The following is a 17,339-nucleotide window of genomic DNA, read 5'->3' on the forward strand; positions in this document are numbered from 1 at the left end:
AGCTGACACGGTTAGTTAGTTTTATTAGTTTGTTACTTGGTTAACTGATCCCGGTCTTAAGAACCTTGGTTTGCCAAGCATTGCTCCAAAAGATGATCACTCATTCCTTCACTCATCTGTTCATTCATCAAGTGTTTGTTGAGTGCCTAGCTATGCGCCAGGCATTGTTATGGGAATGGAAACACAGAGAAATGGCTGTCATGGGGCTTACGTTCATGTGTGTGTGTGTGTGTGTGTGTGTGTGTGTGTGTGACAGAGAGAGAGAGAGACAGAGAGAGAGAGAGAGAGAGAGAGAGAATGAATCACTACTAAATCACCAGGTATTGAGCTAGAAGGGATTTTAGAGGTTCATAAATCCACAAAGGAAGGACCAAGTCTGGTTTAAGCAGCCATGCACATCCAGGGTCTTGCAGAGGCTGATGCTTAACGGGCACTAAATACATATCTATCAAAAGAAGGAATGGATTTTAAACATACTGCTACCACCAAAGCCCTGGGGAGTTGAAATGTCAAGTCAAGGCTCTTTCTAGTTAAATGGAGAATTCAGAACCAGTGTTTCTTCCTTCCCATCTATGAATGCCTGGGCTCACCTTCTGAGCAAGCATCCCTGTTCTAACTAGGAATCTCGGAGTAGACAAATTGCTAGTTACCCCCACCTGGGGATTATCGGTGGTAAATTCATCATTGTTTAGAATCAGGGAAACCACCCACGCTGCCAGAGCACTAGAGCTAAAGGGAGAGAAACAGAAGAGAATAAAAGGTGCCTGGAGGGTTCCCTGTGAATCATCGGATCGTAAAAAAGCATCTATAATTAACTCGCATTGTTTCTACCGAGAACTTAATAGTGCAATTAATTCTTTAGATTTTTCCCTCCCTTCTTCCCTCAGAGACAGTTTGAACTGAACAGAAGCCAAAGGCTGCTGTCCCTGAGAATTTGTGATGCTCTCTCATTAGGGAAAGAATGGCTGCTGATGCATTCTTGCTTGGCTGCCAGATCAAGTTAGGTGGAAGGAGAAAGGGGAGGGAGGGAGAGAAGGGAGACCTGTGGACCATATTAGTGGAGCCAGGATCTAGGTTTCAGTCCCTGCAAGACCTACCAGTCACCTGTTGAGAGCCGGACCCGAGGGGCTGAGGAAAGTGACCAAGTAGCTCGGTGCATACTAGCCCCTCTGCCAAAAAGTGAGCACCAAATAGAGGGTCTCTGCTGAGTGGATCAGGAAGTTCTCTATCTTTAGACAGAAAGCTGGCATCCCCATTAAACCATCTGTCAACCCCACCCCACTTGTCAGCCGGTCCCCTGGCTGACCACGAGTTCTTCAGGACAATTACTCTTCAATAGCCTTGGTCCCTAACCCTCTTCCCTCCCTCCTTTTCTCAGTGAAGTCTTATTCATTTCATTCTTCAGCTCAATTGTCATCTCCTGCGGGAAGCCCCTTTTGACCTCCCAAACTGGCTGACGTCTATTTTATGGCACCATGAATCGTTCCTTGATGGTAGCTGTGAGCTTCATGAGGGCAGGAGCACATTATCTGGCTCATCATGGCATCTCTGGAGCCCAGCACAGTGCCTGGCACCGAGTAGGCACTTAGTATCCACTTGTTGGCTGAATGAGTGAATGAGTGAGTGAAATGAGATCCAGCCCTGGGCGAGAGGCCTCGCTAGGCAGTGGTGGGCTGGAGCCAGCTTGCCCTAGCTCCCCCCCGACTCTGGCTTCAGTGACTTCCTGTTGAGAGCTTGAAACTGGCCATAGTGGGAGTATTTACACCACGGAAATTGGCTAAGGTTACAAATCTATTATCATTGCTATGGCCCACTTTATTAATTGGAGAGCTGGTTTATCAACACAACACTGTCTCCAGGACAAGAGTTTAGGAAAGTGAGGTTGGGAAGGAGAAGAGTCATGGTGATGTTTGCATCCCAGACTCTGAGGCAAAGGAGGCACGGGGGGAGGGGGGGTTGGAGAAAATGGAGAAATCATATCACACAAGAGGGCAGAGGCGCAAGCATGTTTCCGGGCTTCTTTTCTGGGGCTCTCTGAATTCGAGGGCGCATCCATCCCCCATCCCCACCTACTTGAGGAGACTTACTCTGCCAGCTTCTTGAAGCCAATGGCTCGCCGCTTTGTGGGGGTCCCGTTGGTACCTTTCCAGACGTGGGTGTTCCAAGGGTCGGGCTGGGAAGAGAGGGCTATGGTCACTGCAGGGAGGGACCCTGGCTCCTCTTGGGAGATGCTCAGGGCTCCCTGGGGGCTTGTGGCTGTCCAGCCACGTCCAACCCTTAGCCCTTGAAGGGAACGATTCTGTCAGTGGTGACCACAGGGCTCCTGGCACAGAGTGGCTGGTCCAGCCTCCCTGCACTGTCCTGCTACACCTTCCCACTGATTCCTCAGAATCCCTCTCAAACACTCTCCGTGTGACCCCGGACTACTCATTTCATCTCCATTCGTCTTTCAGCTTGAGCTGTGCTGTTCAACATGGTGGCCACACTTGAGCATCCGGAATGCAAGTTTGAGTTGAGATGCGCTGTAATCGTAACACACACACCGGATATTGAAGACTTAGCACGAAAGAGGCGGGGAGGGGCAGGACCTGGTATTCGAAGGAGGGGGTGAGTCGGTAGTTGAGCATCTCTTGGTGGAAGACGGGGGTGATGCTGCCAGACATGGGGGGCACGATCCACACCCAGTCAGCGGGGCAGCCTCCCCGGCAGCGGTATTCATTCTCCATGTGCTTAATGAAGGACTCGGTCGCAGAGTGGTGGTCAACGATGGTCACTTTGTCACTCTGTGGGAGGAGAGGGGACAAGGAGTCAGGAGGAAAGAGCAGCTGGGGTATTGCAGGACTCCCTTGCCCATAGAGCAGTGTTTCCCAAAGGCTGGTCCTGGAGCTGACTCTAGGCAGGTGATTCTCTGCCTTGTTCTTTCAGTCCTGATTAGACCCAGGAGAAACACCTCTCTTGCCAATCTTCTTCTGTCCTTTCTCCTTCTTTCTCTCTCTCTTCTGTTTTAATGAGAGAGGAAGCTCAGGCAACTAGAATCCTACAACTTTGTGTTGTTCCTTGTGTGTATTTGTTTATATATTTATCTAAATTTACAATTCTCTTATATTTATGGCAAAGGGTACTGGCTCTCCATTTACGACGGTGACACAAAATCCTCTTAAAATAAACAATTTTAAGTAATAAGGATGAGTTTATTAAAATGAAAACAAGTCAATCACAGCAGAGCTGGGTGGACTAAATGTCCACGTAACCCAGCCCCAGGGCCCGTTGCAGTCGGCTGGCTCGGATTCTTACCTTGCCCGGGCAGTGTCTTCCCTTTCTGCCCACAAAACTCTGTCCCTTTCCTGCACTTCTCTTCTCCAATCATTCATCTCCCTCACATCTCTGCTGCCTCTGGCTCGCCAATCTTCGTACCAGTCCACCAAAGCATCCTCCTTCATTTTCAATAATTCCTAAAACTTCACTCCTCCACAGTAGAGAGGGAAGGGAGGGGGCTTCCCTCTCCCTCATCCCATCTTGACTGGTCTCTTCCCTGGGGTATACGTTCCCCAGTCTACTCAGTCGCCCTGTTCCTGACATGGGGACCTATGGTTCATATTCACGTCTATACATGATTTGATATGTTCATACTACTGCCTGTGGATGCCTCCCACGTATGTCTATGAGGGTCTAGCTTCCCAAACCATCACCCTCAGAGGACAGAGCTGGTCGCTACTACAGAGAGTGACCTCTATTCTGTGGGCCTCCTGGTTTGCCCAGAATCCCAGCTGATGCCTTTGTACTGTTACAATTATTAGTGGTGGCCCCCATTTGCTCTCAAAAGTGTCACGGTTTAGCCGATAATTTTTAAAGCTATCATACTGTATATAATAGCATTTATCACGGAGCCACATGCATTGGGGGACCTATGCTTCCAATCACGATGATGAGTATCTGTCTCTGTTAGGTGAAAGTCTGGATGCCTAAGAAGTGACAAGACACAGATGATGTTTGCCATTTCTTTTCTTTTCTTTTTTTTTGGCCATGCCATGCATCCTGCAGGATTTCAGTTTCCCTGCCAGGGACGGAACCCATGCCCCCTGCGGTGGAAGTGTGGGGTCTTAACCACTGAACCACCAGGGACGCCCCAGATGTTTGTCATTTCAATTCTAAAAAATCATAAGCAACAAGTCACAAAACCCCTATCTTTTTGCCTCTTTCTCAAATGGTCCCCACCCAAGATCCATCATGGGGAGGAAGGCATGCATGATGGGAAGTACGCCTCACTGGTAGGCAGATCCCTGCAAGGACGGCTCCCGGGAGCTGGGCTCTTGACCTTCTGCCCCGAGACTCTGAAAGGTTTTAGTTCCCCTTTGAGGCTTGGCAGCCAGAAGGTGTGCCTGGTACTACCTGGAAGCTGTATAGCACCGCAATGTTGATCTCCACCAGCGCCTGGTCCTTCCACAGGGAGGATGTCTTCCTCATGTCCAAGTTCATCTTCTTGGCCACTTCCTGAAAGGGGAAGGAAACACAGACTCATAGGCTGGGGCACCTCTGGGTTTCAGACTAAAGAGGGACAGGGCTAGTGTCACCAATGAAATTCTTAATTAATTAATAAACTCATATGCAGACTAATTCACTTACTCAAAATTTTTTTAAAATTTATTTTACTGAGGACCCACTGGTAGCATCAAGAGACTAGAGGGACTTGGCTGGACCTTTTATTATTGAGCTTACCTTCTAGTGGGGGAGAGAAATAGTTAATATTTTGATGAGTGCTAATTCCTAGGAAGAAAATAAGGTGAGGAAGTGGGATAAAGAGGGATATGGGGGCAGGATGAATTGAACCAGGATAGTCAGGGAATGACCACTGCAGAGGTGGCATACAGGTGAGTCCCAAATGATGAGAAGAAGTAAGACATCTGTAAATCTTGGGAGGGAATGTTCTATGCAGAGAGAACAGCATGCAAAGACCCTGGTGTGGGATCAGGCTTGTGCTGAGGTACAGAAAGAAGGCCAGTGTATTTGAAGGGTAGGGAGCCAGGGGGTGTTGGTGAGAGAGAGAGATGCAGGACTGGATTATGCTAGGTGTGCTAAGGAGTGAGGGTTTTATTCCAAATATGATGAGCAGGGTCTTTGGGGGACTTTAAGGAGAGATGTGGGTCTGGGAGTGACATGAGCTGCTTTCTAGTAGGAAAAGCTCTCCACCCATCCTGTTCCGTCTCCAGAGTGGCCACGGCCTGGAGTCTAGATCGTGGGTATTTTGAGTTCATGGGGATGCCTGCCTACTCCACTTGACAGATGAGGAAACTGAGGCTCAGAGAGCTGCAGAGATTTGCTCACAGGCCACAGAGCCAGTTGGCCTTGGGGCTGGAGCCCAGGGAGATGCGTTAACACCCAAGACCTGGGAGCGGCTCCCCAGCCAGCAGATTCCTTTGGCAAAATTACTTGGAGAAAACAACTCCTGACATTTATGTTACAGCTCCAGCTAAAGCAGGAGCTGATGTCAGGAGTAGGGAAGACCCAATAGCAAATCCATATTCATTAGAGCCTGGCTTCTCACTTCCTCTGTCAATTCTAGTCACTTGTGGGAACCTAGGTCGCATTATGGGGTTAGAATGTGACAATTTCTCAAGTTTGGGTAAATCGCTTCCCAGCCCCGGATGTCAACATTTGTACATAATGGCAGTTAGAACTGGAAGGCTGGGGTGGGAGCGTGTCTCATTTAGGTTACCCAGTGACGACTCTTTGCAGCTGAAATGTAAGCAGGGATCACGAAAGCAGACATTAATTTACTCTTTTGAGGCTGAGGTGCTAGGGTCTGTTTGGGGTCTTTTAGCGATGATACAAACACAGAGAGTAAGAAATTTGCTGCTTTACATAAATACATATAAAACTTGAGTTATTTTATAAAAGAAGAGAGTGTGTACAGCCAGTCATGCTGCTATTGTTACTTCTACAGCATTATTTTGGTTAAAAGAATAGAAATTAGTTGCAAGAAAATGCAAAAAATATATATATGACTTTAAACATTCCCAAATGTTACTTGAGCCATATTTCTGGAAATTGCCTGGAAATGTTTTTTCCTTTCCTGCCAGGAGTTTGTAGAAATCAGTGGCTTCCCAGTAGAATCTTCTGGGGAGCTTTGAAAAATACTGGTGCCCGGGCTCCACCCTGGAGCACTTTCATCCAAATTCTGGGGAGTGGGACCCCCGCATAATAAAACTCCCTAGGTAATTCCAGTGTGCGGCGAGGCTGAGGACCCCTGGTTCTGTTTTCCAGGCCAGCACCCATGGAATTTTTAAAAATATAGATAAATATTGACATATAACATATATTGACATATAACATTATGTGTATTTCAGGTGTGAGAGATATTGGTTTGATACATTTATATATCGCAATATGATTACCGCTGTAGGGTTAGTTAACACCTTTATCCAATCACATAAGTACCATTTCTTTTTTGTGGTGAAAACAATTAAGATCTAGTCTCTTAGCAACTCTGAAATTTATAACAGTATCATTGTTGAGCATAATCACTATGCTGTGCATTAAATCTCCAGGAATTATTTATCTGCTAGTTGCAGGTTTGTACACTTCCACGTCTTCCCCAGTTCTCCTGCCCTACCTCCCTAGCCCCTGGTAATCAGCACTCTACTCTGTTTTGGGGAGTTGGGCTTTTTTAGATTCCACATATACGTGAGATCACGTAGTATTTGTCTTTCTCTGTCTGATTTATCTCACTTAGCATAATGCCCTTCAGGTCCACCCAGGTGAACACCCATGGATTTTAACAATATAAACCTAACGCTTGTTTCCGAGTTCGAATTTTGCCCTGTGCTTTATTTACTGTGTGACATAGGCTCAGCACTTAACTTCTCTGTTTCTCAGTGTCCTCTTTTGAAACAAGGCCAATCACAGCAGACTGTGGTTACAAACAACATTTGCTGACAAAACCACAGCAATCCTGACGCTTTCACCAAAGCGGAGCTCCGAGGAGCAGTCCGCCCCAGCACTCTTTAGTAGATCAGGATGACTCAGCCCTGGAGGGAATCAGAACCTCCACCCAGAAATGTACATGGTGGGGAATCACTGTCAAGCCTTGTTTTTTAAGAAAAGAGACCAAAAATGTCCCATGTTCATGGGTCGTTCTCCAAACCTTCTAACAAGGCTTGACACTGACAGGCAGTGCAGTAGAATGCTTATGAACTCGGATCACAAAGCCAGACTGCCGGTGCGGGGGGAAGAAAAAAAAGCCAGACTGGGTTCACATCCCAGCTCCGCCACTCCCTCGCTGTATGATCTTGAGCTCGTTGTCATTTTAACCCTCCCAAAGGCCTCGGTTTCCTCATCTGTGCAAGGGGAATTATCACACTTGGAGGTTGTGGTAAGGATTAAATGAGCACCTAATACATGCAAAGTGCTTGAAGTGGTGCCGAGCACATAGTACACGTACTCTTTTTTTTTTTTTTTGGTAGTACACGTACTCTTAATGCCACGGAAGGCTTCAGAAAGGCCAGGGGGCATCCCCAGAATTGCAGATTCTATTTTAACCGCTTCCAGTTTCCAAGCCCCAAAGCTCAGCTGTGGGAAAGGACAGCTGAGCTCATCCCCTTTGCCTTCTGCTTCTGCATCATGATGACCAAGAAGGGACTTCACCTCCAGCATGTTGTATCGGGAGCTGTCACAGTAGTCGCGGACGCCTATCTCTGTGCTCATGTACCAGCCGCTGAAGGGACAGGCGCTGAACTCCAGGCCGCCAATCTCCAGGAGCATGTTTGACACAGCGGGGAGGCCGTACCACTTCAGCCCAAGGTCCTTGAACCATTCAAACCTGCAGAGAGCAACGCAGCCCAGCTCACCATGGGGCAGAAGCTTCATGGGAAGACATGCAGGCGGGATATCCTTAGTCTGGGGATGCTGAAATGCCACTGACTGACTGGGACTTACTATGCCAGAACCTAATTCCGGGGCTCATGTCAGACCTGTGAGATCACAGCTTCCACAGCTGGGCCCTGAGAATATGCACTTTAACATGTTTCCCAGGTGATCTGGATGGACATCCAGACCTGGGAACCATTGCCTTGGGCTGCTGTTTATCTCCTAAACCCACCCTGAAGGTGGACCCAGGAGAAAGTGAGCATTGCTGAATTCCTTCTGACCTCAGGACCTTTGCACGGCAGTTCCTTCCTTCTCTTTTCCTTTTGTGCCTGTTCAGTTCTTACCCACCTTTCATTCTCAGCTAAAATGCTATTGACTCTGGAAAGTCTTCCCTTATGCCTGATCTGGGTTGGGTCAGGAAGCTTTATGCCTCTAGGTACCATAAAACTTATTTTGCAGCACTTTATTGGAATTAAGTGGTTACTTGGGTAACTGATCTCCTCCCTGAGACTGAAAGCACCATGGAGGTGGGGACCAAGTCATCTACAAAACCCAGCACAATGCCTGGCCCAGACTGGGAATAATAAACTGTATCAAGTGAGTGAATGAATGAATGAATGAATGAAGGCCAAGTTTCACCAGGGAGACTGGGTAAGTTCCCAGATATTGGGCAGTGTCAGGAGCCTCAGGACACTTGGACTAGGGTGAGGCAAGTAGTAAGGCACTAGCCTTGGGTGAAAAATTTAAGGGGGCACCAACAAACCCAGGGATCAAGATCAATACTATTAATTTATTTACACAATATTCTAAATTAATTCAATGTTTTTTAAAAAAAATCAAAATTAATGCAAAAAAAAAATCCATGACAAATAAAATATCAAAACTTTAAATAAAGACAGGTTCCCACCTTGCCCTAACTCACCTCACTTGCTTCCCCCTAGTTTCAGCCCTGACCTGGTCTTTGTTTAAAGTTTTGATATATTTAAAAAGTTAATTTTGGGCTTCCCTGGTGGCGCAGTGGTTGAGAATCCGCCTGCTGATGCAGGGGACACGGGTTCGTGCCCCGGTCCGGGAGGATCCCACATGCCACGGAGCGGCTGGGCCTGTGAGCCATGGCCGCTGAGCCTGCGCGTCCGGAGCCTGTGCTCCGCAACAGGAGAGGCCACAACAGTGAGAGGCCCGCGTACCACAAAAAAGAAAAAAAAAAAAAGTTAATTTTTATTTTAAAAAATATTACATTAAAATACTATTTATCTTGACGATTAATTTTTTTTTTTTTTTGGTGCTTCCTCCATCAATTTTGCCCCTGAGGCCGGGGTCTTACTGTGGAGTTTCTTTACTCTCGAAAAGTGTAAATTTTATTTGTGCTGCTGGCCACAGCCCTCACAGCCCCATCCCTGCCCCAAATTGCTTTTGACCTTGAGCTGCGTCTGGTCACATAGAGATTTAAATGGCTCTCTCTATTTAAAATTTGTGCCCACAACAACACAGGAGGTACTTTTGCTCTTTCAGCCCTTAGGGTTGGAAAAAGGGCCGGTCCAGGTTGATGGCTTAGGAGTGGGGTAAGGAGGGAGATTTTTTTTTTTTTTCGGTACACGGGCCTCTCACTGTCGTGGCCTCTCCCGTTGCGGAGCACAGGCTCGGGACGCGCAGGCTCAGCGGCCAAGGCTCACGGGCCCAGCCTCTCCGCGGCACGTGGGATCTTCCCGGACCGGGGCACGAATCCGTGTCCCCTGCATCGGCAGGCGGACTCTCAACCACTGCGCCACCAGGGAAGCCTGAGATTTGTTTTTTTTAATTGAAGTATAGTTGATGTACAATATTATATAAGTTACAGGTGTACAATATAGTCATTCACAATTTTTAAAGGTTATACTCCATTTATAGTTATTATAAAATACTGGCTATCTTCCCCATGTTTTACTGTATCTCCTTGAGGTTGATTTATTTTATACATAATAGTTTGTACCTCTTAATCCCCTACCCCTATGTTGCCCCTCTCCCCTTCCCTCTCCCCATTGGAACCACTGGTTTATTCCCTGTATCTCTCAGTCTGCTTCTTTTTTGTTATATTCACTAGTTTGTTGTATTTTTTAGAGTCTACATATAAGTGATATCATACAGTATTTGTCTTTCTCTATCTGACTTATAAGGAGGGAGATTTTGATTCAGAAAAGATGGTGGTCCCTAGGCTGGTGAAGGAGGAATTATTGATGTTGAGGGAGCCCACCTTGCCCTGGCCCCATGATGAGGGTAGGAGGCAAGACCCCCCTTTCAGCCTCTGCCTGGGCTGGAGAGAGAGCCGGGGGTGCAGGGTTGGGTAGAGAGGGGCTCTGGGTAAATCCACCCACCCTCACCCACCCCATGCCAGTCCCTCTTACTTGGGGTGCCTGATGGGCACTTCCAGCACCAGCTCTGGAGGAATCTGGAAGAGCTCAGGGTCATTGCCATTGGCCTGGAGCAGGAGTGGCAGGATGTCGAAGCGGCTTCTTGGGGGTTTCCAGCCCTGCTGGATGCAGATCTGCAACGAGACCCGCCAGGTCAGGCCACCACGCCCCAGACCCTCCAGACACAACAGCAATGGGGGGAGGGGCAGAGGTTCCAGTGTGAGCCCACCAGCAGCCCTCCTGGAGGCTCTGGGTCACTGCCACCTTCTTTATGAAGTTCTCCCTGACATCATCACGTAACTAGTATAACTTTCTGTGGTCCCAAGGGACAGAAAGCAAACGTGTCCTCCAGCCCCTCACTTGGTTACGTTTTCCAGGTCTTCCCTGTCAACTGGGAACTCCGGGAGCAAGAGCTGAACTGACTCTTGCATCTGTGGTGCCCTCGCACAGGGCTGGGCACGCCTACGCACTTGCTCCGGAAGTGTTTGCATCCGGTGCCCAAGACATGAAGAAAATCTACCAGATTTGATGAGGGCAGATCTCTCAAAATGACCACATAAAATGCATCTGTTAGAGCAGCCATCCTATCGAAATATAAAGTGATCCACATAGTAATTTAAAAATTTCTAGCAGCCACATTTTAAAAATTAAAAAAAAAAAAAAAAAAAACAGAGCAAAACCAGGTGAAAATAATTTAAATAATATATCATTTTAAAAAGTTTTAATTTTAATAATATTAAATTAAATTAAATAATTATGAATTATAGCATGATATTAATTATAGTAAGAGTAATTATAGTAAGTAATTTATTAATACTGTACTAAAAGCATTACTATATCAAATATTAATATCATCATGTATTAATATATTATTATATATGGCAAATATATAATATTAATATATTAATAGTAATGATATTAATATATTAATAGTATATTTGACATTAAATATGCAATTCATTTATTAATCCAATAAAATATAAAAATTATAATATATAACATAAACACGAACTGAGTAATAATAAATTATTAAATAAGTTATTAATATTACTATATTTAGATTTTTAACATAAAGTTAACTATACTTATTAATACAATAAATGTATTAATTTATTAATAAATAGAAATAGATTAGCCCGATATCATCCACAATATTATTTTTCAATAGGTAATCAAGATACAAATTCCTAATGAGATCTTTTCCATTCTTTTTCTGTTCTCTGTCTCTGAGACCGTGTTATTTACAATTAGGGCACGTCTCAGTTTGGACTCGCCACATTTCAAGTGGTCACTAGCTACATGCAGCCAGTGGCTGCCGTACTGGGTGAGGGGTTTTGAAAGTTACAATTCTGTGGTTCTGTTTGGGGTGACTCTTTCTGCTGGGTTAGTAGACAGAGGAAGCACAGCAGCGTGGGTTTAGGAGAACATGTTGTGTCAGTGAGGTTTCTGGAGACAGAAGGAGAGGGAGAGGCCATGGTGTTTCTGTTCCGGTGGCCACAAGGACAAGGTCAGCCAAATATACAGTTAGAGGTCAGCCAAGTGGAGCAGAGAGTCTGGCTGAGGCTAAAAGACACAGGTCTGACTCCTAGTCGCCCTGGTTATAGCCCCCTCCCCAGGATAATAATATTTTAATAAGAAAAGCCACTTGCAAATGAAGTCAGCAGCGATGAGGGTGTGGGGTAGCCCTTGGCCTAAGCAGCTCCCTCGTGGGGTAGAGTTTGAGGGGGGTTTGAGGAAAGAACAAAGATAAAGCAGAACGGTGGCCGAGGGGGTGACAAATAAAGGGGGTACCAGGTCTGTGTGCATGAGATATTCCAGGCATGGGCTCTGCCTATTGTGTCTCCTGTGGGCATAGCTGGTGGAAGCTTCCAGGCCTTACCTGTGCTATCTGTCCACATCACCTCCTGGAAGGAGCCCTGGATGGGGAGAAGGTGGTATTCGTGTTCCTGGTGGCTTTTATGAACTGACTGGGTTGCCAGCATCCGTGGCGCTACTGGTATTGGAGAGTCCAGTGTGTCCAGAGAGGGGTTGGGTGGGTAGAAATGTTGTACAAGGAAATGAATGAATGAATGAAGGGGTATATGAGTCTGAAATATTACCCAACTCAGAAAAGATGATGCCAGACCTGGCTTCCACATGTCAGTTCCTCTCCTCCCAGGGGAAGGCAGGAGATTGGAACTGTACTTCTAGCTTTTCCTCTGCTCCTTTAGTAGCCTTGGATAATGTGTTGGGCCTTGGTGAGACTCAGTCTACTCATCTGTGAAATGGGGCAATAGTTCCCATCATGAGGGTCGGGCGAGGTAATGGCCTGAAAATGACCAAATGACCAGCTGTAGCAGAACCAGCAGGACTACAGACAAACAGAGCAGGAGCTCTGGAGATGAGCAAGCTGTACCTCACTGACCACTCTCCCTACGATCATATTAAACTAAGAAAAGTCTGTGGATAAAGACAGTCTGGGGGGATGAGAGACCAGCTGGGGGAGGAGTGGGGGCACGCACCTGTGTGAACTCCACGCTGGCTGGATCCCCCAGGATGGAGCCGTCAGGCTGCTTGTAGCCAGCATAGCGGATGAGCTGGGAGTTCCAGACTCGAAAGTCATGCTTGCCGTCGGTCCTCTGGGGAAATATGGTGATGGCAGATCTGTGGCGGAGAGAAGGGGACATGTGGCACCAGGGCTGGGCTTGCACTTTGGGGACATACTGGAAAAAGTGTCACCCAGGCCAATGAGTGCATAAGGCTCAGGGCCCACGGAGCAGCTGTTGGAAGGGGAGGGACCTTGCTCTGTCTCTCCACTGGACCGCTGGGTGAGGAAGGGTGGAGGATAGGAGGCCTGGTGCCAGTTCACTGAAGGAAACAGAATGTTTCTCTAGCTGGAGACTTTCAAACAATCTTGACTTGGGCCAGTTTTCCAGAAAGTTCTTTTGCAGCAGGGAATCCTCAGGGAAAAAAACATCAGATCCTGTTTCCTTTTAAGAGCTCACCACTGATTCTCAGTTTCAGTCTTTCTTTTACCACCATCATTATTTATTGTCCCATTTGCTCACCCCCTGTACCACAGCAAAGTCTACAGACTTACGATTAATAAGAAATCAACTTCCATTTGTACTCATATTTACTTATTTTGAAAGAAAACTGAAGATCGCCCCTGGCCTTGCCCACCTAAATAGGCAACTGTGAGACCGTGTACTGTTATTAAATTGTAGAAAGATGTGGTTGCCTACGGAAGGCACCTCACTGGAGCCCTGTTCTCTTTTTGTTAAAAGGGAAATCAAATCCGCGTTTTGGAGAGGTGTTATAATGATGCCTTATCCTCTTTGGTACCATCAGAAGGACTGAAACAAATGGAAAGGAGAGTAATTTTTTCACTAAGTGGTTTGATATTATCTCCTGCCAGGAGCTCCTGTTACCTGGACTCATCAGTTCCATTCATGGACCAAATCCTAGGCTATGGAAACCACATCCTGGCTTGTGTCAACACGGGGATGACATCATAGGTCCAACCCAATGCTCACAGATCTGCACCCACTCACATCCTGCCCCTGGAATCCTGCCCTGCTGCTCCCTTGGTTGGAGTCCGTTTCTGCTGTCATGTACCCAATTCCAAGGCCCGATTCAAATTTGCTTTCTCCACACAGCATCCCCTGTCTTATCTAGTTCCCAGGGCCTCCTTTTGAGCACATTTAGGTCATACTGTCTGCATAAGACAATATTGCATTTAATACTGCAGGGAGTGCTGTGTCACACCTCGGGGTGAGTCTAGAACCCAGGCTGAAGGCGGAAGTCATATAGAGCCAAAGATGCTCTTAAAAATCTCTTAGCAAAGGTGCCATATTGGAGATGAACACAGACTGAGTAAAATTGTGAGCATTTCCCTCCAGCATTAAACCACATGGCTGTTTCTTTGGTTGAGCAGCAGATAAAGCCTGTTTGTGTTTGTTTATATATATTTTAAAAGTGTGTTTAGAAACTCCAGAATCTCACACAGTGGGATGGGATGCTTACTCTGTGTGTGGAAATGAGCCCAATGGAAGACATGGAACAGGTTTACACCTCCCATCTCCCAAGTCTCCTAAGCATAATGTCGCAAAATGGCAAGTCTAATGCCCTGTACTGTGTGAATTACATCTCTCTCCCTCCCTTCATCTCCCTTGTCCACCGTCCTCCTTTATGCTTAGATAGTTTCTATACATGGTATACATTCTCTTATGGCCTCTCATCGTGTCCAGATGTGTAGTTTCAAACTTGTAAAAAAAAAAAAATTGGCCAAATATTTCATCAATAGAATAACTCATTTAGACCCTCCCCCCCAATACAGAATTGAAAGAAGTAAAGGTGCACTGCCTTCCCTGTGGCAACCCCCGCCCCATATTACCGCATCACAGCACCATTTGAAAACTTCCAAAATTACCCAGAAACTCCCTGAGGCCAAGACCTTGCCTGGGCCCCTCCTCTAATGTTAGGATATGCAGGAGGGCTCTTTATTGTTTTCTGAGGCGTGAGGTCTTTTAGGAAAAAGATCTGAATACTAATTTCCCGAGCAGGCCCTGGGCTTACATTACAGGGTTTTTTCCTATTGGTGGGCTCAGCTGGCAAACACCATTTCCTTCTCAAGGAAGAGACTTGTCCAAGAAAGCCCATGCTTAATGCCAATAGGTCACTTTGGGGATGAGCTCAGTGTAGCCTGAGGGCTTGTGGGAATATCCCTGCAGTGGTCCTGCATGGCCCCAAGATGGAGCTGGTCCTCAGCTGCTGGGAACAGATGTAGGGGCAGGACTGAGGGAGCAGGATTAGCAACTGTCGCCGCCTGTCTGCGGGGGCCCCAGCTGTTCCCTTCTAGCTGTTCCTCTACCAGCTGAGACTTGCCAATGTGGAAGTCACCAGCTCACATTGGCGCCTTCCTGCCTCGGCCTGTATCCTGTGGCTTTGTTCTTCGCGGCGGGGCAAGAGGCGTCCCAGGTGTGGCTCAGCTTGGTGGGACCAGAAACGGTGGTCCCCACAGCAGCGGGAAGAGAAACTGCCTTTTAAAGCCGGGGAGCCTCAGAGGCGGCTCCAGGCAACAGAGCAGGAGCGGCTAGAAGCAAGTCACCGCCGGTAACGGGATTTTCCTGTTCCTGGGAATCTGAAACCGCCCTTCCTGTTTCCTCCGTGGGTGATATCGAACCGTGGGATAAACGTGATTTTGGTTGCCGTAGTCTTGCAAACCGCACGGGAGTCTGTTTCTCCCGGGAGAGAAGGCACATGGTGGTTAGAAGGAGGATGCCAGGCTACCTCTCTCGGCTTGACGCCCGTCCCCGGGAAGAGAGGGGGAGCATTTCCTTCACAGGGGAGTGAACGCCAGACCCAAGGGTCAACAATGGGGGGACATCAGACTCCGCTCCCCTAAGCGGGTCAGCTCACCTGAGGTTCCCTTTGTTGGTGGCATACTTGATATGGTTACAGATGTAGTTGAACATCCCGTGAGCCGCGGTACAGTCGCGGGCATCGAACACCTGCAAGGGGTATATCGTGGGAGCGGTCACCTTCTCCTTCCCCATTCATCACCGCCAGGGCAGCCCTCCCAGGGGAGGAGCGCCCAGAGCCCACCCTGGCTGCTGCCCCCCTGGAGTCGTGAGCATCTCATTACTGAGCCCCGGGCTGGGTTTCATCTTGTTTTTTCTACCCTGATAACTAGGGCCAATCAAACCAGGAAAAATCCCCCGAAAGTAGCATGGAGTGTAAGTGAACGTAGGAAAGGGATGTCGAGCAGAGTAGGGCCCTTCAATGGGCTGCCTGGATCTCCTGTGGGGTTCCTAGGGATTAGGGACTTAAAAATAAACAACAACAACAAAATCAGACACACACACCACCCCCCCGGCACCCGAGATTGATAACTAATCTACTTCCAAAATGAAACTATTCCCTAGAGGAAAAAAAATCACACCAGGGGACACAGAATCTAATGCTTTTAGGGAGTAGGCAGATAGTGTAAATAAGGAAAGAGAGGAGGTATAAGACAAAAGGGGCAAGTGGGGTCTGTAGTAAACTGGAGAGTATAAGTCCTATCTAGAGACATCAAATTCAATTTTTAAAAAAGATTGTTTGGGCTCAATAAGATATAAGCCAGATTCAGTTATGATCTGAGAATTTGGGACCCCGTGATCACCATCTGAGAGTTCACCAGAGCCACCAAGTGCCCTTGCTAGGAGCTGACCCTTTTTTTTTTTTTTTTTTTTTTTGCGGTACACGGGCCTCTCACTGTTGTGGCCTCTCCCGTCGCGGAGCACAGGCTCCGGACGCGCAGGCTCAGTGGCCACGGCTCACGGGCCCAGCCGCTCCGTGGCATGTGGGATCCCCCCGGGCCGGGGCACGAACCCGTGTCCCCTGCATCGGCAGGCGGATTCTCAACCACTGTGCCACCAGGGAAGCCCGAGCTGACACTTTTTAAAGCTCATTCCTCCCCCTCCAACCCCACCAAAGGGCTCTTCGTAGTATTTGAGCCCGACTGCCCACCTGCAGCTTGGACCACTGGATCCGGCCGATGCAGCGGGAGGCATTCCTCCAGGCATGCTTGGCCCCGTAGATGAGCTCTGTGTCCTTGAGCTGGTAGGTGCTGGCGGTTTCAATCTCTTTGTTCACCTCTTCCAGCCTCTCCATATGGGCTTTGGAGCCGAATCTGAGGGAAGAGAGAAGAGACATGGGAGCATCATCCTCTCTACTGAATTAGAGGTTGGTGGAAGGAGTGAGCTATTACAGGAGGCCAGAAGCCACAGAGTCTGGATTGATATCTGGACACAACAGTTTGAGCATAAAGCAGAGACTGGCAAACTCAAATGCCTACAAAGGCCCGGCAAGTGTACATATGACTGAACTGGCTGGATGGGGACTGCAGCACACAGGTGAGCCTACGCCTGGTCCAAAGGGGGCGGCTCCAACTCTGCTCTAGCCTGCTGTTGTCTGATAGGAATGGGGGCCTGGTACTGCCAGGTCTTCTTTCAAGAGAAACTGGAAATCTGATTTTTAAAGGCAACTCTTCTAATTTTTAAATGGTGGCAATAAACTGAATTTTAGAAAGTTAAAAAATTCTTATGACAAGGTTCAGGCTTACAA

The 17,339-nt window shown here is 47.5% G+C and overlaps 1 protein-coding gene across 1 annotated transcript in view; it reads right to left on the reverse strand.

The window, feature by feature from the left end:
- Window positions 1–17,339, reverse strand: part of NOS1 (nitric oxide synthase 1) — a 106,614-nt gene that overhangs the window by 36,670 nt on the left and 52,605 nt on the right. Inside the window, exons 6-13 of the mRNA XM_059040340.2 lie at window positions 16,743–16,905; window positions 15,651–15,742; window positions 12,752–12,893; window positions 10,245–10,384; window positions 7,642–7,816; window positions 4,390–4,491; window positions 2,589–2,783; window positions 2,088–2,173 (exon numbers count right to left, since the gene is read on the reverse strand). Coding sequence (XP_058896323.2) covers window positions 2,088–2,173; window positions 2,589–2,783; window positions 4,390–4,491; window positions 7,642–7,816; window positions 10,245–10,384; window positions 12,752–12,893; window positions 15,651–15,742; window positions 16,743–16,905 — 1,095 coding nt within the window. The remainder of the gene's footprint in view (window positions 1–2,087; window positions 2,174–2,588; window positions 2,784–4,389; window positions 4,492–7,641; window positions 7,817–10,244; window positions 10,385–12,751; window positions 12,894–15,650; window positions 15,743–16,742; window positions 16,906–17,339) is intronic.

This window comes from Kogia breviceps, chromosome 15 (genome assembly GCF_026419965.1).
Source record: "Kogia breviceps isolate mKogBre1 chromosome 15, mKogBre1 haplotype 1, whole genome shotgun sequence".
Lineage (NCBI taxonomy): Eukaryota > Metazoa > Chordata > Mammalia > Artiodactyla > Physeteridae > Kogia > Kogia breviceps.